Source organism: Cherax quadricarinatus, chromosome 9 (genome assembly GCF_038502225.1).
Source record: "Cherax quadricarinatus isolate ZL_2023a chromosome 9, ASM3850222v1, whole genome shotgun sequence".
NCBI classification, from domain to species: domain Eukaryota; kingdom Metazoa; phylum Arthropoda; class Malacostraca; order Decapoda; family Parastacidae; genus Cherax; species Cherax quadricarinatus.
The window spans coordinates 53,089,274-53,114,596 of NC_091300.1; the positions used below are offsets into that span (position 1 = coordinate 53,089,274).

Sequence of the window (25,323 nt, forward strand, 5' to 3'; positions counted from 1 at the left end):
ATTATTATTCTTTCAACAAACCAGCCGTATCCCACCAAGGCAGGGTGGCCCAAAAAGAAAAACGAAAGTTCTTCTTTTTAAATTTAGTTATTTGTACAGGAGAAGGGGTTACTAGCCCCTTGCTCCCGGCATTGTTATTATTATTATTATTATTATTATTTTTGTTATGCTTCACTTTGTTAACAATTGACACTGTGTGGTAGAGTTATGTTTCACTCTTTGTTAACAACTCAATTTTTGTACTTTTTGAAACAAAAATTTAGTTTTTAGAGTCAGTTACCCATCACAGGACAAAAGAAAATAAACAAAAGCAGAAAGCGATAGAAAGTGTTAATTTTATGAACAGTATGAAAATGAGTTATTATTTATTGCAAGACTGTCAGGAAGACTGTTGTACACTGTTTGTGAAAACTTTCTCTCAGATAATAGAAGACATGACACTATGGACACTATGGACATGGACACTATGAAAAACATGACGGTGAAACAGAAGAAAAACTGAAGTAAGTGCCCGGGTTGGAGTTATGGAAAAAGTATGTGATTACGAAAAATGATGAAATAAAATGATGACAAAATATATTTCTTACAAAAAGTTGTGAAAGTTTGGCAATGATGGAAGCATCCTACTAAACTGCCTTTGTGTTGGCTATGAAACTGAAGTCTTTCTCTGCCAGCAAGACATCCTATTGGGGTAAGTGTTCCACAGGTGTGTGTGCTTGGATCATTGTTATGCAATGTCTACTTCAATGATCTTTTTCATCTCATCCCAGAATCCCATGCATATGCAGATGACTGTACTCTGACATTTAGTTATCCAAGAGAGGAAATGCCAGCAGCTCTATGCTGCTCTAAGCTGCTCGAAGCTACAGCAATGGTGCCGGACATTTCTCCATGGGTCCTGACAGAGGGAGCAGAGGTGCACTGTGTACCACTAACAACAATCTTCAACACATCTTTCAAAACAGGGCGACTACCTGAGGTATGGAGGACAGCAAATGTAGTCCCAATTTTTAAGAAAGGAGACAGACACGCAGCATTAAACTACAGACCAGTGTCACTGACATGTAGAGTATGCAGTCATGGAGAAGATTATCAGAAGAGTGGTAGAGCACCTAGAAAGAAATCAGCTTATTCACAAGAATCAACACAGTTTCAGGGAAGGGAAATTCTGTATCACAAACCTACTGAAGTTCTATAACAAGATGACAGCAGTAAGACATGAGAGAGAGGGGTGGGTAGATTGCATTTTCTTGGACTGTTAGAAGGCTAATGAGACAGTTCCACACAAAAGATTTGTGCAAAAGTTAAAGGACCAGGCAGGTACAGCAGGGAAGGCACTGCAATGGATTACAGAATACCTAATGGGAAGGCATCAGCAAATCATGGCATATGACAAGGTGTCAAGAGTGGGCCCCTGTGACGAGTGGGGTTCCGGTTCCAGAGGGGTTAATCCTAGGTACTGTTTCTGTTATGTGCGAATGACATGACAGAAGGGATAGACTCAGAAGTGTATATGTTTGCAGATGATGTGAAGCTAATGAGGAGAATTCAGTCGGATGAAGTACAGGCAGGACTACAAAGGGATCTGGATAGGCTGCAAGCCTGGTCCAGGAACTGGCTCCTAGAGTTTAACCCCACTAAGTGCAAAGTCAAGGAAAAGGATCTTGGGGTGAGTATAATATCGGGCACATCTCCTGAAGAGCACATCAACCAAATAACTGCTGCAGCATTTGGGCGATTAGCAAACCTAAGAATAGTGTTCCAGCACCTCAGAAAGGAATTGTTCAGGACTCTGTACGCTGTGGATATCAGGCCCATACTGGAGTATGCAGCACCAGTCTGGAACCCACACCTAGTCAAGCACGTGAAGAAATTAGATTAAATGCAAAGGTTTGAAACAAGACTAGTCTCAGAGCTAAGGGGCATGTCCTATGAGAAGAGGTTAAGGGAAATCGACCTGACAACATGGAAGGACAGGAGAGATAGGTGGGAACTGAGGAACTGGCAAGGTGGACAGAGACAGGATGTTCCAGAGATGGGACACATCAACAAGGGGTCACAACTGAAAGTTGTTGACTCAGATGAGCCACAGGGATGTTAGTATTTCTTCAGTCATAGAGTTGTCAGGAAGTGGAATAGTCTGGAAAGTGATGTGGTGGAGGAAGTATCCATACACAGCTTTATGAAGAGGTATAACAAAGCTCATGGAGCAGGGAGTGGATCTAGTAGTGACCAGTGAAGAGGCAGGGTCAGGAGCTATGAATTGACCACTGCAACCACAATTAGGTGAATACACACACACAGTGTTGGTTATATTATGCACCAGCTGGTTGACACTGACTGGCAATACAGTGTTACTCACCAGCTGGTTGATACTCTCACTAGCAACACAGTGTTACTCACCAGCTGGTTGACAGTCTCACTGGCAACATTCTCCAGCCAGAGACTAACAATGCGGTAGACGACCATCTCATGTTTGCTAGAGACCATAAAACACTTGAAATAATTCTCCAGTGCTATATAAAGATATTCTTCTTTCTGCTTCTCAAGATCCATTATCATTTGGTTGTCTAAGTTGATGTTTCTTTCAAGTATCGTGTGTTTCCTGCAAGTATACAACAAACATTAATAGTGTACAGAATAAGCATCACAGAGTACAATGACTGCAACATTTGTACTCATTAAGCTAGAGTAGCTGAGGTTATACAATACAATACTATACAATTTTTATTTTTTTGCAAGTTTACATTGAGATTCTGTAGTTACAATAATGAGTTGCAGTGCAAAGAGAGCCACTATCATGCCACGGCATTATGGGCAGACTAAATTAATGGCTTACACACTACTTAATAGTACTAGAGAAACTGATCATATTTTCTTCAAGCCGACAGTAAGTTACAGTCAAGTTATAATCTGGGGATATTACATTGGGACAATTTGAAAGTATTTTGTAAGTTGTGTATATCAATAGTAGATATTTAAGTTATATTACTGGAATATAATATTCAGCATTGGTGAAAGTAGTTTACAGTATGAGAATGTTACAATATTACAATATTACAATATTACAATATGGTGCAAGGCAGTATAGTTTTGTGCAGGTATTTATTCTACAGTGTAGTATTTAGTTATGTATGAACTATGGGTATTTAAATTTTGAAATGTTAAGATTTAGGTAATTGGGAGTTTTTTTGGTAAATTTAAGTACTGAGTATTGAATATTTAGTTTAGGGCGAGTAGATGGTTCTTGAGAAGATTCTTAAATTGATGTTCAGACCGGGTTACTTTAGTATTTACTGGTAATGAGTTCCAAATTTTGGGGCCCTTTATGTGCATAGAGTTCTTCCATAGTGTGATGTTGACATTAGGTACATCAAAAAGTGATCTGTATCTTGTGTTATGGTGGTGTGTCCTGTTAAGGTTGGTGAGGAGAAGTTTGAGTGAAGGGTTTATATTTGAGTGTAGTATTCTATGTATGTAATGTATTACTGTTACTGAGCACACTCTATTATGATTTATAATATTAATACAATGTAGATGAACACTTCTAACCAGGGAACACTCTATACAGCTTGAGTACTATACAACAACCAGGGAACACTTTATACAGCTTGAGTACTATACAACAACCAGGGAACACTTTATACAGCTTGAGTACTATACAACAACCAGGGAACACTTTATACAGCTTGAGTACTATACAACAACCAGGGAACACTTTATACAGCTTGAGTACTATACAACAACCAGGGAACACTTTATACAGCTTGAGTACTATACAACAACCAGGGAACACTTTATACAGCTTGAGTACTATACAACAACCAGGGAACACTTTATACAGCTTGAGTACTATACAACAACCAGGGAACACTTTATACAGCTTGAGTACTATACAACAACCAGGGAACACTTTATACAGCTTGAGTACTATACAACAACCAGGGAACACCTTATACAGCTTGAGTACTATACAACAACCAGGGAACACTTTATACAGCTTGAGTACTATACAACAACCAGGGAACACTTTATACAGCTTGAGTACTATACAACAACCAGGGAACACTTTATACAGCTTGAGTACTATACAACAACCAGGAAACACTTTATACAACTTGAGTACTATACAACAACCAGGGAACACTTTATACAACTTGAGTACTATACAACAACCAGGGAACACTTTATACAACTTGAGTACTATACAACAACCAGGGAACACTTTATACAGCTTGAGTACTATACAACAACCAGGGAACACTTTATACAGCTTGAGTACTATACAACAACCAGGGATCACTTCATACAACTTGAGTACTATACAACAACCAGGGAACACTTTATACAACTTGAGTACTATACAACAACCAGGGAACACTTTATACAACTTGAGTACTATACAACAACCAGGGAACACTTTATACAGCTTGAGTACTATACAACAACCAGGGAACACTTTATACAGCTTGAGTACTATACAACAACCAGGGAACACTTTATACAGCTTGAGTACTATACAACAACCAGGGATCACTTCATACAACTTGAGTACTACACAACAACCAGGGAACACTCTATACAACTTCAGTTTATAGGAAAAAAAATAGTTTTTATTAAACCAAGTTGAGCGCTGATAAGTGCTATTGACGGACTAACACCAGCTAACACTTAGTGATGGTGGACTAGCATCAGCTAACACTTAGTGATGGTGGACTAGCATCAGCTAACACTTAGTGATGGTGGACTAGCATCAGCTAACACTTAGTGATGGTTGTTATGCCCTTTGTGCATAATTGAAGAAGGGTCAATTGATTAGTGTGTCATTATGGCTTTTTCACTTAGTATTATATTACTGGTACCTTTATTTGTAGCTAAAATAAAGACTCCTAGTTTTATAATATTATCTGGCCATGAATTATTGATTTATTTTGTAGGATGTTTTGTGTTTATATGTTGAATTGCCTTGTGGTCGTTTATGCTTCACAAACTCACTCATTCCGAGGTGACGTCAAGCTAGGGAGTTTTATTCATAGCAGTTCATTCTCACCTCTGGCAGAGAAAGCACCAAGCCACGGAGCTCCCTTATTCTCTTGTTGTAAGTCTCAGGAGAACCTTTGAACCAGGATTCCTAGGTTCAACCAAGGTTGCTTGGATTACTTCAGTCTCGGAATACTTGACGGGTTGCGTTTGTGCAGTCAGCCATTTAAGTGAAGCAATACACCATGTCTGTGTTCTCCAACTATTAAAGTCTCGTGATAGTCTCTAAAGAGTTCTAGCTGTAGTGTATATAATTGACTGAGGAGGTGGTAAAGGCACCCTATCTAGTGTTTCATTGATCTTGACTTTGATTATGAAACTAAAGTGATTGTGTACATATGAATTTATAAGAAAAGGTATACCTAAATTTTATCAATTATTTAAATTACTAAGTGACTCTATAAGCTTAGTATTATACTGAATAAAACCAGAGAAGGCATTATAGAACTTTTTTGCCTTATATTTATATATGTGTATTTAAAAAGAGTAAGAAGACCTAAGTGGATCTTCACCTGTTGTTACTAACGGGTCTCCTCTCTGAAAAGAAAGACTCAAAACGTAACAAGTGGGGGCCTGTCCTAGGAGATATCCCAACTATATCTTTCTAATGGAAGTTCACATACAGCAACTGGTTAATGAATTGACTTTGGATAAGTGAGAGACTTTGAAACTGCAGACGTGCTGGCGGATAGTGAAGCATTTAGGGGTGACACATAACAATCGTTATACCACAGAAACCGTTCGGTCTATTATAAGGAATATCTTATTCCCCATACCTCCTGAAGTTTCTGAGTCACCTGATTCAGAGGTTGAAAGTCTAACATCCCAGCTGGATTGCATGTCTCGAGTAAACAATCTAGAGGCATCAGGTGGAGCCGGCAAATCAGCCCCTGGAAGTCCTACAAATTCCTTAGTTGCTGAGAGTATGTCAATGCCAGGAGCAGAGGAAATGTCACGTGACAAACTTCCCCCTGAAAGGGAAAATGAAGCAGAGGCTTCTAATAGTCCGTCGCCGAACTATGATGCCATGCAAGGAGCGGGAGCTCGGCCCAAGATACGACCAGAAGGGTTTCTTCCCCCATCTCCACCAATTCCCTTGACACCCATCTCTCTGGACTATTTTAAGAGAATGGTGGATCTCATAACTCTGCAAACAACTCAGTTAGAAGCACAGCGAAAACTGTATGAAGAAGAATTTAAGAGAGAGAAAATCCGTTGTGAAAGACAACAAGCGGAGAGAGACGTGAGACTGACGGTTTCCCCGAACTTCTCCTTTGATTTACACAAGGCAGCATCTTTAGTGCCTCAGTTCAGTGAAGCTGACCTTGACACCTATTTTCGCACTTTCGAGAACCAGGCAAGGGGGATGCAATGGCCTCAGGAATATTGAGCCATCCTATTGCACACAACTTTAACTGGTAAGGCTCAAAAATGTACAGCTACTCTGCCTTATGATAAGTATATGAATTATGAGGTCATTAAAAAAGTAATTTTGGAAACTTATGACTTGCTCCCATTGAGCTACCCGGGCAAACGTGGGTAGACTTTGCCCATCAGAAGAAGGTAGCCCTGGAAAGGTGGTTAAGGGCCTCGGGCTGTGACTCTGTGGAAAGCTTAACTCAGTTAATATTACAGGAAGAGTTTAATAATGCCCTGTCAGGAGACTTGCCTAAATTTTTAATTGATCATCAGATTTTGGATGTCTTAACTTCCACCTCGCTCGCTGATCATTATGAAATCTCCTCTCAATTAATGAGAGATAAATCCCCTCGAGAGAAAGTAAGGAAAACACCCCCTAGGGATTGGCGATACCGGCCAAGAGAAGAGATTCGCCAGAAATTACCTCCCCATCAGGTGGCTCCTTACGCCGTTCTTAAACCTGATGCTGGGGAACATTTCGATACTAAGCCCCACCTGGAGGTGGATAAAGCGAGGAAGAAACTTACCTGCTCCTACTGTCAGAAGAAAGGGCATGTGAGAAGCCTCTGTTACAAACTAGAAAGAGACCGGAAGAATAAAGTTCTAGATGCGGTTCCTGTACAGATGACGTCTACCAGGTCCCAGGGACAGCTGGACCCATGGATGGAGCAAGATTCAGCCAGTCAAAAGGTTCCCACTTCTAGATGACTGACTCCCTCAATCATGTCCAAAAGGAAAGTAAGTGAAGCATTGAGTCCTTATTTTTCTATTGGTAAGGCCGGGACTACCAAATCCCAACTCGTTGAAGTAAAGTCTTATAGAGACACCGGGAGCTACCTAACTTTGTTGAGGGAAGGTGTTCTCTCTTTGAATGACTCGACCTATACCAAGATAGATGTGCTTTTAGAGGCGTATGGAGGGACTGTGTCTCGGGTTCCCCTCCATAAAATATACTTGTAAACTGGTTCTTATGATGGATATGCAGTGGTAGGTATATCAGAAACAGAATTTCCCATTAGGTCAGTAGACCTACTTGTCGGAAACGACTTGGGCCTGGGAGGGATCTGTAAAGAACCTCTCGTCATAGAGAATACCTCAGCTGAAAATTTTGCCCTTGAGGCTTGCAAGGAGGGTCCACTTTTATTTCCTCTCGCCGTAGTTATGAGAGCCATGGCGAAGTCCCGTTCACTCCCTTCGTCTTTGAGCAATAATCCCTCTGATTGGGGCCTGGATCTATTGTTTAGCGATGCTCACATGCCAGAAGCTGAAGATAAGTTACCAGAAATTAGTACATCAAATCTAACAGACTTGCGGATTAATGATTTTAAGCAAGAGAATTTGATCCAAGAACAGCGAGAAGACTCTTCTTTGGAGGGAGTAAGAGGACTAGCCGTTACTGAAACTGAGGCGGCAGATGTAAAAGATTGCTTCTATTATAGTAATGGTCTTCTTATGAGAAAAATTCCTACGACAACTGCCCCAGGTATTAATTTATGTGCTACAAAACAGGTACTGGTTTTACCAGGAAGATTCCGAACTCTGGCTCTGGAAGTGGCCCATAATAGTCCAATGGGGGGACATCTGGGGATACGGAAGACACTGAGAAAGTTGTCTCGATATTTTTTCTGGCCCAAGATGAAAGAGACGGTGGTAGAGTACCTTCAAAATTGCCCGATTTGCCAAAAAATAGGTAAACCAGCACAGACACCACCACCTGCTCCCCTCATTCCTATTGCAGTAGAAGGAGAACCTTTTACTCGTTTGATAATCGATTGTGTGGGGCCCCTTCCTAAAACCAGGTTGGGTAATCAATACCTGTTGACTATAATGGATACTGCCACCAGGTATCCTGAAGCTGTTTCATTAAGAAAAATAAATGCTCGAGCTATAGTAAGGGCTCTAATTCGATTCTTTTCCCAGGTAGGGTTGCCTCAGGAAATTCAATCAGACCAAGGCTCTAATTTTACTTCCAAAGAGTTCCGAGAAGCATTATCTAGACTCTGTATTAAACCCTTACTCTCTACTGCTTACAGACCTCAAACCCAGGGGGCCTTAGAGAGATTTCACCAGACTTTAAAGTTCATGATGCGTGCTTATTGTGAGCAGTTCTCTAAGGATTGGGATGAGGGAATCCCTTTTCTCCTCCTCGCAATCAGGGAGAGTGAGCAAGAAAGTTTAGGGTACAGCCCCTTTGAGCTAATATATGGACATGCGGTACGAGGACCATTGGCCATGTTAAAGGAAGTATGGTCCGGAAGGGCCGATCCACCTTTGTATTTATCGCCATCTTTAATGCAAGAGCACTTGTCCTTCATGAGGAGCCTGGCTTTAGAAAATATAGCAAAAGCTCAGACTAAAATGAAACAGCGTTTCGATAAGAAGGCTGCTCTACGCTCTTTTCAAGTAGGGGGTAAAGTTTTAGCTCTAAAATTGGTTCCTGGACATACGCTACAGCCCAGGTATGAAGGACCCATGGAGATAGTGAGGAAACTGAGTAAGGTAAATTACTTAGTTCGTACTCCAGGTAAAAAGAAGTCCAACAATGCCTACCATGTAAATCAGTTGAAAAGGTATTATGGGGAAACATCACCCACTACTTCCATTCTACCACAAGGAGAGGATACATGCCTTACAGATTGTTCTAGAGGGGTAGAAGTGCATCTAAAAAATTCAGAAGTGTTGAGCGCTATGGACCAGTTTTTATGTAACTTAGGAGATGACCAAGCTAGAAAGATTAAAGAGTTGCTAATGGCTTATCCGAGTTTATTCGGAGACGTCCCCAAACGTTGCACTCTGGGGACACATGATGTGGATGTACAAGGTGCTCTGCCAATCAAGCAAGCCCCGTATCGAACGAGCCCAGTGAAAAATAAGACACTTAGAGAGGAAATAGATTTTCTGTTAACTCACGGTTTGATAGAATGCAGCAAAAGTCCATGGGCTTCGCCCTGTGTCCTCGTGGCTAAAGCAGATGGATCTTACCGTATGTGTACAGATTACCGGAAGGTAAACTCCATGACCTTACCAGATGGGTATCCTCTACCTAGGGTAGACGATTTAATAGATAAAGTCTCCGGGGCTAAATATGTGAGTAGATTAGACCTGTTACAAGGTTATTACCAAGTACCACTGTCAACACGAGCCCAAGAGATATCGTCTTTTACTGTTTCTGGTGGTCTATTTAACTATTTAGTTATGCCCTTCGGCCTCTGTAATGCGGCGTCTACCTTTCAGAAGCTGATGAATAGTCTAACTTATGAGCTGGAAGGTGTGGAAGCTTATTTGGACGATTTAGTGGTGATAAGTGAAGAGTGGGGACAGCATGTGTCTCGGCTAGAAGCACTTCTGAAAAAATTAGAAGAATACAATTTTACGGTTAATTTAGCCAAGTGTGAGTTTGGGCAAGCCCGAATAAAATATTTAGGCTTCACTATCGGCCAAGGAACGTAGCACTTCTTAATGCTAAGATCAAAATCATTTCAGAATTCCCTATACCTCGGGACAGAAAAGGAGTACAAAGATTTCTAGGGATGGCCGGCTACTACCGCCGGTTCTGCCCCAACTTCTCTCAGGTGGCAGCTCCCCTGTTTGAATTAACCAGTTCTAAAGTTAAATTCTGCTGGACCTCAGAATGTGACATGGCTTTTAGCAAATTGAAATGATTACTTGAATCATCACCAGTATTACAAAGTCCAAATTTTGATGTCCCTTTTTCTTTGCATGTAGATGCCAGTAGCTATGCTGTGGGAGCAGTCTTGCTACAACCCTCATCCTCCTCTAATATTCTTCATCCTATTTGCTATTTTTCTGCTAAATTAAAGTCCCACCAGTTAAATTATGCAACGGTAGAGAAAGAAGCCTTAGCTTTAGTGTTATCTTCAGAGCACTTTGAAGTTTACCTGGGCTTTACTCCCCACAAAATCACAGTCAATTCAGACCATAACCCTTTGACCTTTATTAATACAGTGGACCCTCGACCAGCGATGGCATCGATTAATGATAAATCTGACTAGCGATACATTTTATCGCAAAAATTTTGCCTTGATTAGTGCTAAAAAACTCGACCAACACTATTCATTTTGTCTGAGACGCATCCACTTCTGGCCAGTGTTTACAAGCCAGCCAGCCACCGCGGTCGCTTCCAAGCATACAATCGGAACATTTCATATTATCACAGCCTTTTTAGTGATTGCACCTGCAAAGTAAGTCACTATGGGCCCCAAGAAAGCTTCTAGTGCCAACCCTACAGCAAAAAGGGTGAGAATTACTATGGATATGAAGAAAGAGATCATTGCTAAGTATGAAAGTGGAGTGCATGTCTCTGAGCTGGCCAGGCTGTACACAAAACCCCAATCAACCATCGCTACTATTGTGGCCAAGAAAACGGCAATCAAGGAAGCTGTTCTTGCCAAAGGTGCAACTATGTTTTCGAAACTGAGATCACAAGTGATAGATGATGTTGAGAGACTGTTATCGGTATGGATAAACGAAAAACAGATAGCAGGAGATAGCATCTCTCAAGCGACCATATGTGAAAAGGCTAAGAAGTTGCATGACGATTTAATTAGAAAAATGCCAGCAACTAGTGGTGATGTGAGTGAATTTAAGGCCAGCAAAGGTTGGTTTGAGAGATTTAAGAATCGTAGTGGCATACATAGTGTGATAAGGCATGGTGAGGCTGCCAGTTTGGACCAAAAAGCAGCTGAAAAATATGTGCAGGAATTCAAGGAGTACATAGACAGTGAAGGACTGTGTGAGGGAAAAGTTCAATAGATAGGAGTAGTGAGGGAGTATATAGTAACAATAGTTTCATTGCCGGCTACTTGTTAAGGTAGGGTAAGTCAAGCTCCCGCTATTCCCGCCTTTTTTCCCCCACCCCTAAAGTGATAGTTTGACTGCCAGCTGCTTGTTAATGTAGGGTCAGTCTAGCTCCCACTATCCCTTCCCCTCCCTCTTCCCCCCCCCCCCCCCCGAAAGGTGACATGTGGGGCTCTGGTCAAACAGTAAATCACTCGACTCACAGCTCCCAACACTACTGTAAGTACATGCCTGCCTTGTATTCTAGTGAATTTATTGGTTGAAAGCTTCACTTTGGACCAATAATAAACTTAGTCTTTTCAGCCTAGCTCTAAGGTGACTGTTGTAATAATCACCAAGTCTTTTAGGTATTGTACTTATCATGGAGAGTGATTATTTAAGCAGTGGGTAACCTGTCTATCTTTTCAGCTTGGATGACAGAGAGGGTCACCTGTCAATCAACGAGAACTGACGGAGACGGACTAACGTCCTGGAGACGTCCCATATTGGATTTAATTACCTGTGCACCTGTATGAAATTGCAGGACGTAACCCCACATCATTGCAGCGGTAAAGAACCTGCTTTCCTGTCATCGGGATAGAATACTCACGGCGATACTCTGTGAAGAACTAGCCGGTGGTGGTCACCAACACCTGCGACCCCCCCCCCCACATCAGCAACGGCTAAGATTTCAACAACACGAAGTGTCACCAACACCAGACACCCCAATACAGTGGACCCCCGGTTAACGAACTTTTTTCATTCCAGTAGTATGTTCAGGTGCCAGTACTGACCGAATTTTTTCCCATAAGGAATATTGTGAAGTAGATTAGTCCATTTCAGACCCCCAAACATACACGTACAAACGCACTTACATAAATACACTTACATAATTGGTCGCATTTGGAGGTGATCGTTAAGCGGGGGTCCACTGTATATATATATTAGCGTTGAGTTCAAATGTTATTTTTTTCATTTCATTTTTCATTTTTCTTTCAAATAGGATGTACCTGTCATGTTTTATTGTTTTATGTTTGCTTTAATAAATAATAAAGTGTTTATCTTTGTTAATTATTATTTCGTTTTCTATTCATTAATTTTCCTGAGGAGGAGCCAGCTTTGGTAATACTGTCTGAAGTTATTACAGAGCTGAGTAAGCCTTCACATGTGGCGACCTTGCCAGGATCAACTCTACTGAATCAAGATTCAACTCCATCTCGAATCTACCATTGGAACTTCAACTCCGCATACCACAGACGGTTACCACCAGCCATGAGTAATCATTCTCTATGGTAGGACTACAGTACAGGTATTTAAAAGATTTGGTGATTGTTATAGTCTCAATTTATTGTAAGTCAAGTCAGGCAGGATATAATAGTTAATTCTGCCACCTTTCTTGTGAGCTTGAAACACTTTGGGGGATTAGACTCTAGGGACCCGAGATTTTCCAGTGACAATTTGTTTCATTGAGCTCTTTATTATATCAAGGGAACTGTCATAGGGCACTCTTGATTTGTTGGTGAGAAGATTGGATGGTTAAGTGACCCCATTCTACTTACTGTTTGCTCGGAGCCGGCATAGAACCCTTCGTTTTCATTAATACATATTGTTTAATTGAAGCAGGGATCGAGCCCTCTGGTTTATTTACAGTTTGAGCGGAGCACGAATTGAACCCTCCGTTTTCTTTAATACCCGTTTCATTTCCCCTGATAGTTTAAGTTATTCTTGCAAGTATGGATGAATACCAGTTTTGGATGAATGCTGGAAGTAAGTTAGGAATAACAGGGAAAAATTTAGAATCTTTCATTAGTGCTAAGATCCAGGAAAGACTTGAAAGAGAGAGAATTGAGAGAGAAGAAAGACAGTTAGAAAGGGAAAGAGAAGAGAAAAAGGAGAGAGAGAGAATTGAGAGAGAAATCCAAGAAAGACAGTTAGAAAGAGAGAAGACAAAAAGGAGCGTGATAGACTTGATCATGAGGAGAGAGCTAGAGTACATGAGGAACAAGCTAAGATACATGAGGAACAGGTTAAATTAAGGGAACTTGAGGAAAGAGCAAAGGACAGAGAATACGAGTTAAGGGAGAGAGAAAAAGATCGCAAGCTCGAACAAACTCGCCTTGAATTAGAGAATAAGAAGTTAACTTTCTCACATCAGCAATAAGATGAAGGAGTAATGGAACAACGTGCAGCTAGTGCACATATTCCAACACCTAATTTACCTCCCTTCACTGAGGGGGAAGACATAACTTCATACATTTTCAGGTTTGAAAACACCGCTACCCTCTGTGAATGGCCTGCTGATACCTGGGCTACCAGGTTAGGAATGTTATTTTCTGGTACAGCTTTGAATATCTATGCAACTTTGTCGCACGATATCATATGTAATTATAACCTACTGAAGAAGGCAATCCTTAAAGCATATCAAAAAACCACTAATTCTTACAGGAAAGATTTCAGGTATGCCACCTTACAGCCTGGCCAGAACTTTCAACAGTTACAGGTAACACTCTTTCGTTTGTTCGACTTTTGGACAGAGAGTTCAGGAATTGATCACAGTTATGAATCTCTTCGAGACTTCATGGTTGCTGACCAGTTCCTGACAGCTCTTCCTCACCAGATACGAACAATCATTAGAGAATGTAACCTGATTAAAGCTGAGGAAGTTGCTGAGGCTGCTGACCTGTATGCTGAGGCTCACAATTCCTATAAAGACCTAAAGGGATCGAACCCTAAGGGCAAGGGTTCATCAGACCTTAAGAAATCAAAGCCTCTAGTGGAAAGTAAAATGACTTCTTTTATTCCTGTTTGTCCTTTGTGTGGTGTTAATGGACATAAACGTCCAGATTGTCCTTCTAAGAAGGTCCAAAAAGTTGGAAGATGTTTTAAAGACTGTAATGACCAAGCACCCTTCTGTTCAGGAACAGTTAATGGACTTAATGTATCTTACCATTTTATGAGACACTGGATGCACATGTATAGTAATTTCTGATAAGCTGTTCCCTAATCTTAAAGAAACTCATTCCTCTGCTATACTTTCAGACTACTTGGGCCGTACAGACACTTTTCCTACCATCCGTTGTTACATTAGGTCTAAATGGTTCACAGGTTGGTCTGAAGCCGTACTAGCTCCCATCACTTCTTGCTCCGTACTAATAGGTAATGTAAAAGGTGCCATTCTTCCTTCTGAGGTTGACCTTTCATTGCCAAAGATGGACATAAGTGTTTCAGATCCTCTCCTGTAAAGTCAGAGAAGCCCCTCAAAAGCTCAGATGAGACAATGTCTCGTGAGATTCATGTGGGATTGAAAACCAGTGATGCTACTCTCGAAAGCGAGGTAGTAGGATCACCGGTTCACTTGTTAGATGAAAGTGAAGATATCACCTCCGATACCATAAATGTCTTGACTAGGGCTCAGACTAAATCCCAGGCTTCTCCTTCAGTCCATCCTTTGATTTTCCCTGACTTCAAGCCTTTAGATATATCAAAGGACTCTTTTGTCAATTTACAACGTAATTGCCCTTCTCTTCAGAATTGCCATAATGCCGCTAAACAAAATCAAGTTATTCAAAGGAAAAACTTTTCATATAAATTTGAATATATAAAAGGTATCTTGTACAAGTCAGTATTCAAATTAAATTCAGATGAGACAGACTATTCCATCTTAGTTGTTCCAAGTCAATGCAGAGAGACCATTCTTATAATGGCTCATGACCTGCCAGTGGCCGGACATTTCTCGCATCGTAAAACCTTAAATAAAATTAGGGAAACCTATTTTTGGCCAAAAATGTCCTCAGATGTCACTACCTATTGTGGATCGTGTAAAGTTTGCCAACGGTCATCCTCCCGAGGTACCAGGCGAGTACCTATGGTCAAAATGCCTATCTTTACAGTACCGTTTGAAAGAGTAGCTATTGACATCGTTGGTCCTTTATCTCCACTTTCATCTGGGGGACATAGATATATATTAACATTAGCTGATTATGCTTCGAGTTTCCCTGAAGCCGTTCCCTTAAAGACCATAACTACTACAGAGGTGGCTGAAGCCCTTTTGTCCATCTTCTCCAGAGTGGGCATCCCTAGAGAAATTTTGTCTGACTGTGGGACACAATTCACATCTGACTTAATGCAACATCTCTACCAACTTCTAGGAGTGAAGCCTCTCTTCACAACACCCTATCATCCCAGCTGTAATGGGAGGATTGAGCGCCAGCATTCGATTCTCAAGTCCATTTTAAGGAAACTTTGCTCCCTTAAACCTAAGGAGTGGCATCGTTACCTACCCTGTGCTTTGTTTGCCATGAGGGAAGTTCCCAGTGACTCTTTGGGGTTTTCACCTTTCGAACTTCTCTATGGTAGACAGGCCAGAGGTCCACTGTCCATCCTTCATGACTTATGGACTAATGAGAAGGTAAATGCTGAGGTTCAGTCTTCTTATCAGTTTCTCCTTGACCTTAGATCCAAACTTGAGGAGACCTCTGACATAGTTTCGAAAAACTTAAGCTTGTCAATGGACCAGTACAAAACCTATTTTGATTCCAAAAGTCAGAGAAGTTTTAAAGTAGAGGATGAAGTTCTTGTACTTTTGCCTATCAAGTCAAATAAATTATTAGTAGCATGGAAAGGTCCATATAAAGTATTAAAAATTTGTGGGAAAGTTGACTACCTCATAGAAGTCAAGGGGAAACCTAAGCTTTATCATATCAACATCCTTAAGAAATATTACCGAAGAAATTCGGTTAACTGCCTTAATAACTTTGACGTAGTTTTTCCACACGAACTTGATACGACGACTGAAGAATGTAAGGTGTGCGTAATTGACACCTCTAACTTAGACTATGATGAAGAACTACATGACTTGGTGACTCTTGACCACTCGGGCGCAACCAACATTAATATTAATGAATCTTTGGATGACCATAAGAGACATGAACTACTTCAATGTGTGAGTAACTTTTCAGACGTCTTTACTGATATTCCAGGTGTTACCTCCACGGTAGTCCATAAGATTGACTTAGTGACGGACAATCCTATCAAACGAAAATTATACCCAGTTCCAGTTCACCTTAGGGATGCATTTGACTGAGAGGTAGACAAATTATTAAAACTAAAGATCACTGAACCTTCAGTATCTTCATATTGTTCACCAGTAGTCATGGTTAAGAAGGAGGATAATTCATATAGACTTGCTATTGACTTCAGAGGCCTTAATGCTATAACTCGGTGGGATGCTGAGCCTATGCCCTTAATAGATAGCCATCTACACAAATTTTATGACGCTTCCTTCTTTTCAGAGATTGATATTGCGCAGGCATATCATCAAGTAATGTTAGATCCTTCTTCTAAGCAGTACACCGCTTTTCCTACACACCAAGGACTGATGCAATATAGAACTATGCCCTTCGGTTTGATAACTGCCTGTGCTACCTACGTGAGACTGATGAGAAAGGTCTTGGGTAATATGCCAAATGTTTCAGTTTATTTTGATAACATTTACGTAATGACATCTACGTGGGGCGAACATATCCAAACATTAACATCAGTTTTGTGTAGGTTACGCTCACATGGCCTCACTGCCAAGCCGAAGAAATGCTTCCTTGGGTATAACAAGATTAGATATCTTGGACTGATACTTTCTAATAACTCTCTGCAGCCTCTCCTCAGTAAGATCAAAGCTTTATTAGAATTTATATTCCCCAAAACCAAGAAGCTCATGCGTAGCTTTCTTGGTTCTGTAAATTTTTATGCCCGGTTTATCCCGAACCTTACTGATCTTACAGGCATCTTATCCGACTTCCTTAACCCTTTGACTGTTTTCGACGTATAAATACGTCTTACGAGCCAATGTTTCTGACGTATATATACTCAATAATTCTAGCGGCTTCAAATCAAGAGGGAGAAAGCTGGTAGGCCCACATGTGAGAGAATGGGTCTGTGTGGTCAGTGTGCACCACATAAAAAAAATCCTGCAGCACACATTGCGTAATGAGAAAAAAAAAAACTCTGATCGTTTTCTTGGAATAAAACGCCGACTTTGAGGTGTATTTTCGTATAGTATTTATCGTTGTATTCGCGTTTTCATGGTCTTAGGTGATAAAATGGAAAACATATTACAGAAATAGAGATGATTTTCATTACTTTTACGATGAAAACGACCTTGAAACTGAGCTCAAAGTAGCGGAAATGTTCGATTTTTACCAATGTTCAAGAGTAAATAAATCACACCACACGTCCAATACACGTCAACTGGGGAGTCTAATATTCTTTCACTAGTGCACTGATATTATTTATACCATTTTTACAATAATGCAGTCATCTGCATAACAGTAAATTTTGTATTTTTTTGTATGAATAAAAAATCAAAATAGAAAGCAATAATAATATAAGAGGGGCCTAGAGATGTGACTAATGAACAGAGCATATGTTATTTTAGTGCCATGAATGTCTACTTTGTTTACTCTGGACCCTATTTTGAAATTGGCATCTTTTTTAGTTTGCGTGAAATTGGCCAAATTGCCAATTTCTGACCACCATATTGGGTAGTCCAAATTAGTAAATGGGAGGTTTCTTGTACTCAGCTGATAGATAAAATGGAGTTCTAAAGAAATAGCTATGAGTTTGGTCAACTGGAACAATGGAATTGGCTGAAAATAGGGCTCAAAGTCGGCGAAATCGCCGATACGCATATGTCGCCGAGACCGCTAACTTCGCGGGAGCATAATTCCACGAGTTTTCGACCAAATTTCGAACTTTTGGTGTCATTACCATCGGGAAAAGATTCTCTATCATTTCATAAGAAAAAATAATTTTTTTTTTTCAAAAATTAAGCGACATAGAATGACAGTTTCAGAGAGGGGCCTGAAACAGTCAAAGGGTTAAAAAGTCTGTGAAGGAACCTCTTAAACTTTCCGACGTAGCTCGGGAAAAGTTTAATGAGATTAAAAGCATCTTTTTGAAAGACCCTATACTTAAGATTCCAGATATTAATAAAACATTTTGTTTGAGAACTGATGCCTCCAATACCGGCTTAGGTGCGGTGTTACTACAATACCATGATGGTGCTCCCTTCCCTGTATGCTTCCTAAGCCGGAAACTCCTTCCCGCAGAAACGAGATACTCCACCATAGAAAAGGAATGTTTAGCCCTTGTGTGGGGTATCTCCAAACTTAAATTTTATTTGCTGGGAAAAGAATTAATTTTAGAAACGGACCACAAACCTTTGATATACCTAGAAACTTTTAAGGGAACCAACAGTCGCCTCTTGAGGTGGACATTGGCACTCCAGGCTACTAACACCAGCTAACAACTAGTGATGATGGACTAACACCTGCTAACAACTAGTGATGGTGGACTAACACCAGCTAACACTTAGTGATGATGGACTAACACCAGCTAACACTTAGTGATGATGGACTAACACCCGCTAACACTTAGTGATGATGGATTAACACCTGCTAACAACTAGTGATGGTGGACTAACACCAGCTAACACTTAGTGATGATGGACTAACACCAGCTAACACTTAGTGATGATGGATTAACACCCACTAACACTTAGTGATGATGGACTAACACCTGCTAACAACTAGTGATGGTGGACTAACACCAGCTAACACTTAGTGATGATGGACTAACACCAGTTAACAACTAGTGATGGTGAACTAACACCTGCTAACAACTAGTGATGGTGAACTAACACCAGCTAACAACTAGTGATGGTGGACTAACACCAGCTAACACCTAGTGATGGTGGACTAACACCAGCTAACACCTAGTGATGGTGGACTAACACCAGCTAACACCTAGTGATGGTGGACTAACACCAGCTAACAACTAGTGATGGTGGACTAACACTAGCTAACAACTAGTGATGGTGGACTAACACTAGCTAACACCTAGTGATGGTGGACTAACACTAGCTAACACCTAGTGATGGTGGACTAACACTAGCTAACACCTAGTGATGGTGGACTAACACCAGCTAACACCTAGTGATGGTGGACTAACACCAGCTAACAACTAGTGATGGTGGACTAACACTAGCTAACAACTAGTGATGGTGGACTAACACTAGCTAACAACTAGTGATGGTGGACTAACACTAGCTAACACCTAGTGATGTTGGACTAACACTAGCTAACACCTAGTGATGGTGGACTAACACTAGCTAACACCTAGTGATGGTGGACTAACACCAGCTAACACCTAGTGATGGTGGACTAACACCAGCTAACAACTAGTGATGGTGGACAAACACTAGCTAACAACTAGTGATGGTGGACTAACACTAGCTAACACCTAGTGATGGTGGACTAACACTAGCTAACACCTAGTGATGGTGGACTAACACCAGCTAACAACTAGTGATGATGGACTAACACCAGCTAACAACTAGTGATGATGGACTAACACTAGTTCAGTGTTAGTGTATGACTGATGAACACTAGGTGTGGGGAGGGAGGGAGGGAGGGGGGGGGGAGGGAGAGAGAGAGAGAGAGAGAGAGAGAGAGAGAGAGAGAGAGAGAGAGAGAGAGAGAGAGAGAGAGAGAGAGAGAGAGAGAGAGAGAGAGAGAGAGAGAGAGAGAGAGAGAGAGAGAGAGAGAGAGAGAGAGAGGCAGGCTCAGCTGATGGTGACACTATTGACAAAGACTGGAAGTCTCACACTGAGCTTAACTCAGGGGTAAATAACTGGTGGAATTCTGTCATCGCTAAGGCCCCAAAGATTTACAGAGTTCAAAACACTACATTTGGGAATTCTAACAAAATTCCTCTGACCACCACAGAGGGAACAAATCCTCTTTCAAGCAACGAAGGAAGCCTTGGATCTGTTACTTCTCCTACACCTGACATCTCTGCTTCAGCCACTGCCAGCCCACTAGACAGTGTACATACCATCTCTGATTCTACACCTGTCAGCACACCTGCCGACACTATTCCAACATCTAGCAGCAGTGCTTCATTGGCAAGTTCTGAGTCAGGAGTTTCTCCACCACAGATTGGTGCAGTTAATAATCAGGGAACTATCATTGCACCTGACCACCTACTGTGCCAGAGTACGAACAGCAGGGACACATCTCTCAGAACTGGTAGAGGACGGGGTAGAGGACATGGAGGAGGAAGACATCTGCAGCCGTCTCACCCTCCACTAACACAGTCCCAGCGGCAGAGCCAGAGGACAAATCTGCAAAACACAGGAGGTGCAGCAATTCATAGTCCACCCTCCCAGGCACCTAGGCTGTGCTCTCGCTGTCACCAGAAGGGGCACACCGCCAACAACTGCCTGTGAAATACCAGGCGCAATTACTGCTACAAGAAAGAACATCAGGAGGACCAGTGTCGGAAGAAAAAGGAACTTGACAGACAGGACCACCTGTTTAGAGACCTGTTCTCAGAACAAACCAGCAGGATCTCTGAAATGATGAACACTCTCACACGTCACCCACTCAGCTACTCCTATCTCAGCCCAGCAGGTGGTACTGTGCCTTATACAAGATCACAGACCTACATCCCTGCAGCTGCCTCAGTACCCTACCTCTCTCAAGGGAAGGCACCTTACATGCCCTACACACCCACCACCTCAAGCTGACCACATCATCATGAGGAGCCAGTCTATCAGCATCCTGTCGGCCAACATTAGAGGTTTCATTACTAATGTTGGAGAGCTCACACATAGTTTTCTGAACACTCGATGTCCCAACATGATAGCTGTTGTTGAAACATTTTTGGATGACAGGACTCCAGAAAATTTTGCAAGAATTGCTGGCTACACCTCATGGATGAGAAGAGACAGGCAAGGGCAAGGAGGAGGTGTTGCTGTGTGCTTCTCTAAAAGTGTTCATGACCAACACATTGATGTTGCCATCCCCACACATCCTGAAATGATGTTCTTCAAGCTCTGCATAAACACTAGTACCTCTGTACTAGCATGTGCAATGTACAGACCTCAGTGGCAACATGCAGATCCAATCAACGTCCTAATGGAAAATATGGACTCCCTTCTGCTACAACACAACTGTCAACATATCATAATTGTTGGTGAGCTCAACCAACACCTTACATAGAGGGACTTTGATGACCTCCTTGCAGTATTTGACATGAGAAACTTTGTTGATTTCCCTATTCACATCTCTGGCTCCTCCCTTGACCCAGTAGTGAGTGATCTGGCAGAAGGGATAGTCACTTGTCAACCCCTCAGCTATGTTGGATCGTCTGAGCACAAGGCTGTTTTTACGGCACTTAAGATCCCAACAGAACGAGGTGAGGAGTCCACACACACAACCTGGCTATGGGAAAGAGGTAATTGGCCAGCCCTTTGCTCTGAGCTCACCACCACCGATTGGAATGCTCTTCTCCAAGGGGATGTTGACAACCAAGTGAAAGCCTTCACTGGACACATCCCTAATCTACAACAAGAACACATTCCTCACCGGCAATATGTGACGAAGCCTACAGATCAGCCTTGGTTTGGCTTTTGCTGTAGAGAGGCTGCTACTGCTAAGTACAAGGCATGGCAAAGGTACAACAGACATCCTACCACCTATAACAGGAACTTGCACAGGCAAGCCTGTAGGCATATGGGTGATGTTCAAAAGTGGGCCATTGCTAAATGGGAGGTGGCACAAAAAGAAAGCTAGCATCAGGTAGGGTAGGCTCCAAAACCTGGTGGTCCCTGGTCAAGGACAGACAAGGTTATCTGCCTGATGAACTCATTCCACCTCTAAATTGACAGGATGGGACCACCTCTACTAGTAGTCAAGAGAAGGCGGACCTCTTTGCTGAACACTTTGCTACCAAAATGCAAGTTCCTGATCCAGCAAGGGACCCTCCTTGGCTAGCTGCAAGAACTGTGTCAAAACTATCAGTGGTGACAATAAGGCAGGAGGAGGTGCATTTCCTTCTTAAATCACTTCACCAAGAAAAGGCTGTGGACCCAGACAAGTTGAGCCCAAGATTGCTGAGATGTGCAGACCAGCTAGCAGTACCTCTAACTCGCACCTTTCAGCATTGCCTAGTACAGTGTAAATGGCCTTCTCTGTGGAAAGAGGCAAATGTAGTCCCTGTTCACAAAGAGAAGAGCAGAGCAGAAGTCAGCAACTACAGACCAGTGTCACTCTTGTCAATCACTGGTAAGATCCTTGGGACAATAATCTCAAGACAAATGACAGAGTTTTTGACTACCACTCACTACTTTGTGATCGTCAATATGGCTTCAGGAAAGGTTACTCTGCTGCTGATCTGTTGTTAAACCTCTCCACTAAGTGGCACCAGTCACTGGATGGATCCAAAGTCAGCTGTGTGGTAGCACTGGACATTGCTGGCGCTTTCGACCGGGTGTGGCACCAGGGCCTCTTAGCAAAACTTCAAGCACTGGGAATTGCAGGCTCTACGTTATGTCTCCTCAGTGATTACCTTCATGGTAGATCTCTAAGGGTAGTTCTCAATGGAACGGAATCAGCAAGACATCCTATTGGGGCAAGTGTTCCACGTGGAAGCGTACTGGGACCATTGTTATGGAATGTCTACTTCAACGACCTTCTTCATCTCATCCCAGAATCACATGCATATGCAGACGGCTGTACACTGACATTCACTTATCCAAGAGAAGAAATGCCAGCTGCTCTAAGCTACATCAATCACCAGCTGAGAGCTATATCAGCTTGGGGAAATAGATAGCAAGTAACATTTGCACCTGAGAAAATGCCAATGATGATCGTCTCTAGGCACCATGATGGTAATGCTGGTGCAGTAGTAAGGATGAATGGGAGGGTGTTGGCACCTGGAGAAGAAGTTGATATCCTTGGGGTGAAATTTGGTTCCAAACTAACCATGAAGAACCATGTTGTAAATCTTGCAAACAAGGCAGCAAGGAAGCTTACAGCACTCCGCCATATCTCGCATCTGCTTGACAGTAGGGGTTGCAAGATTCTGTACGAGGCACAAGTACGCTCACACCTTGAGTATGCTCCACTTTCTTGGTTTGCCTGCCCCCCCCTCTCATCTGCGACTGCTTGACAGAGTAGAGAACAGAGCAAGACGTCTCATCTCTCGCCTAGACCCATCCTGGATAGATCTGTCATTTCAGCAGAGCCTTCAACATAGGAGGGATGTGGGTGGCCTTACTGTTATGTACAAGGCCAATATTGTCAAAATACCACACTTGGATCCACTTCGAGGACAGCGTGAAACAAGCTTTTATGCCACAAGACGGGCAGAAAGCAGCAACTTCACTCTGGCTGTACCCTTCTCCAGAACATCACTCCATCTGAGATCATATATACCCAGGATGACTCGAGTATGGAACACATTCGTACAGCATAATGATGTCAACGAAATAAAGTCAGCTGATCAAATGAAAATGCTGGCCCACAGATGGCTCCAATTTCATCCTGTTCCCTACTTGTATGTCTCATAACAATAAAAATGCTTTCAAATAAGCTGATGTAGGTAACAGCTCTTAGCCTGCCAATAAAGTTAGGAATCCTTAACCTGTAAATAGCTTGTCAATAAAGCTAGGGATCCTTAACCTTGTCAAACCCTGTGTAAAAAAAGAGAAAGACAGAGAGAGAGAGAGTGAGAGAGAGAGAGTCACAGTGTGCTCCACTAACTTTGTTAATATTACTTAACTAGAAGGGTTAGTGAGGAAATAAAAACTGATCAGTGACCTAGTACAGTGGACCCCCAGTTAACAATATTTTTTCATTCCAGAAGTATGTTCAGGTGCCAGTACTGACCGAATTTGTTCCCATAAGGAATATTGTGAAGTAGATTAGTCCATTTCAGACCCTCAAACATACTCGTACAAACGCACTTACTAAATACACTTACATAATTGGTCGCATTGGGAGGTGATCGTTAAGCGGGGGTCCACTGTACTACCTACAACACATTAGTACAAGTAAGTCAACTCCTCCATAAAAGTGAATACAGTGGACCCCCGCTTTACGATCAGCTTCCAATGTGACCAATTATGTAAATGTATTTATGTAAGTGCATTTGTATGTGTATGTTTGGGGGTCTGAAATGGACTAATCTAATTCACAATATTCCTTATGGGAACAAATTCGTTCAGTACTGGCACCTGAACATACTTCTGGAATGAAATAATATCGTAAACCGGAGGTCCACTGTATAAGCAAAATCAGTGATATTTAATAGTGTTTTGGTGAACAATGTGGTGAGAGTGAGGGGACAATGGCAGGCCTAGGAGTGACGTCACTATTACCTTCACATCGAGCATCTAATATTATATCTCTTTTGTGCTATGTACTAGCAGAGGGTGCTTTATAACAACGTGACTTGTACAGTGCAATGGAGTGATTTGTGTAACAACTTCTTGTAGTGAAAACGTGGATAACAAAAACAGTGTTTATAAAGTGATAGTGAGAAGGCAACACTCCCAGCTTGCCGGCCCACAGCCTGTCCTCACCTTCCCTTAATACCAACCCCATTATAAACAACTGCACGATACCACCACCCTCTCTTTCCTGCAAACTTCACTGTAAACCTACAATGCCTCCTCTGGGATGACTTCACATCATAAAATAGCAAGAGTATCTACACTATCTGGCAATTGCCCCAGTAGTTACTGCAGTGTTTGTGGGTATACTACTTCTTAGATGTAAGAAGCCTACTTGTTCCAACTACTGCCACAAAGATTGCATTCCAGAAGAAGAATTTTGCTGCAGCCAGGTTGAAAATCTCAGAAAACTGAAGGATATCCATAACCCTATGGTATATATGGAAACAAAACTGTTGCTACAGGAGGAAGGTTCAGAAGTACCTCAGGGACTCCTCTCCAAAGATCAAGACTGCCCTCATGAGCTGTGTTGTAAAGTCGCAGCTAAGATAATCCATCACAGGGAAGCACTTCATGAGCTCCTCAAATCATTAGATAACCTTCAAGCTATTGTAGAATGCCAGTGCAAGCTAACATCAAGTGGCATAAGCCGCTCAGCTGATGGTGACACTATTGACAAAGACTGGAAGTCCCACACTGAGCTCAACTCAGAGGTATATAACTGGTGGAATTCTGTCACCACTAAGGCCCCACAGATTGACACAACTCCTCTG

At 41.9% G+C, this 25,323-nt stretch overlaps 1 protein-coding gene across 4 annotated transcripts in view; it reads right to left on the reverse strand.

The window, feature by feature from the left end:
* The window catches only part of tefu (Serine/threonine-protein kinase tefu), an 844,515-nt gene that overhangs the window by 97,951 nt on the left and 721,241 nt on the right, over positions 1–25,323 (reverse strand). For all 4 annotated transcript variants that reach the window (XM_070083426.1, XM_070083425.1, XM_070083427.1 and 1 more), the window contains one exon: positions 2,404–2,605. In XM_070083426.1, the coding sequence (XP_069939527.1) occupies positions 2,404–2,605 (202 nt within the window). The remainder of the gene's footprint in view (positions 1–2,403; positions 2,606–25,323) is intronic.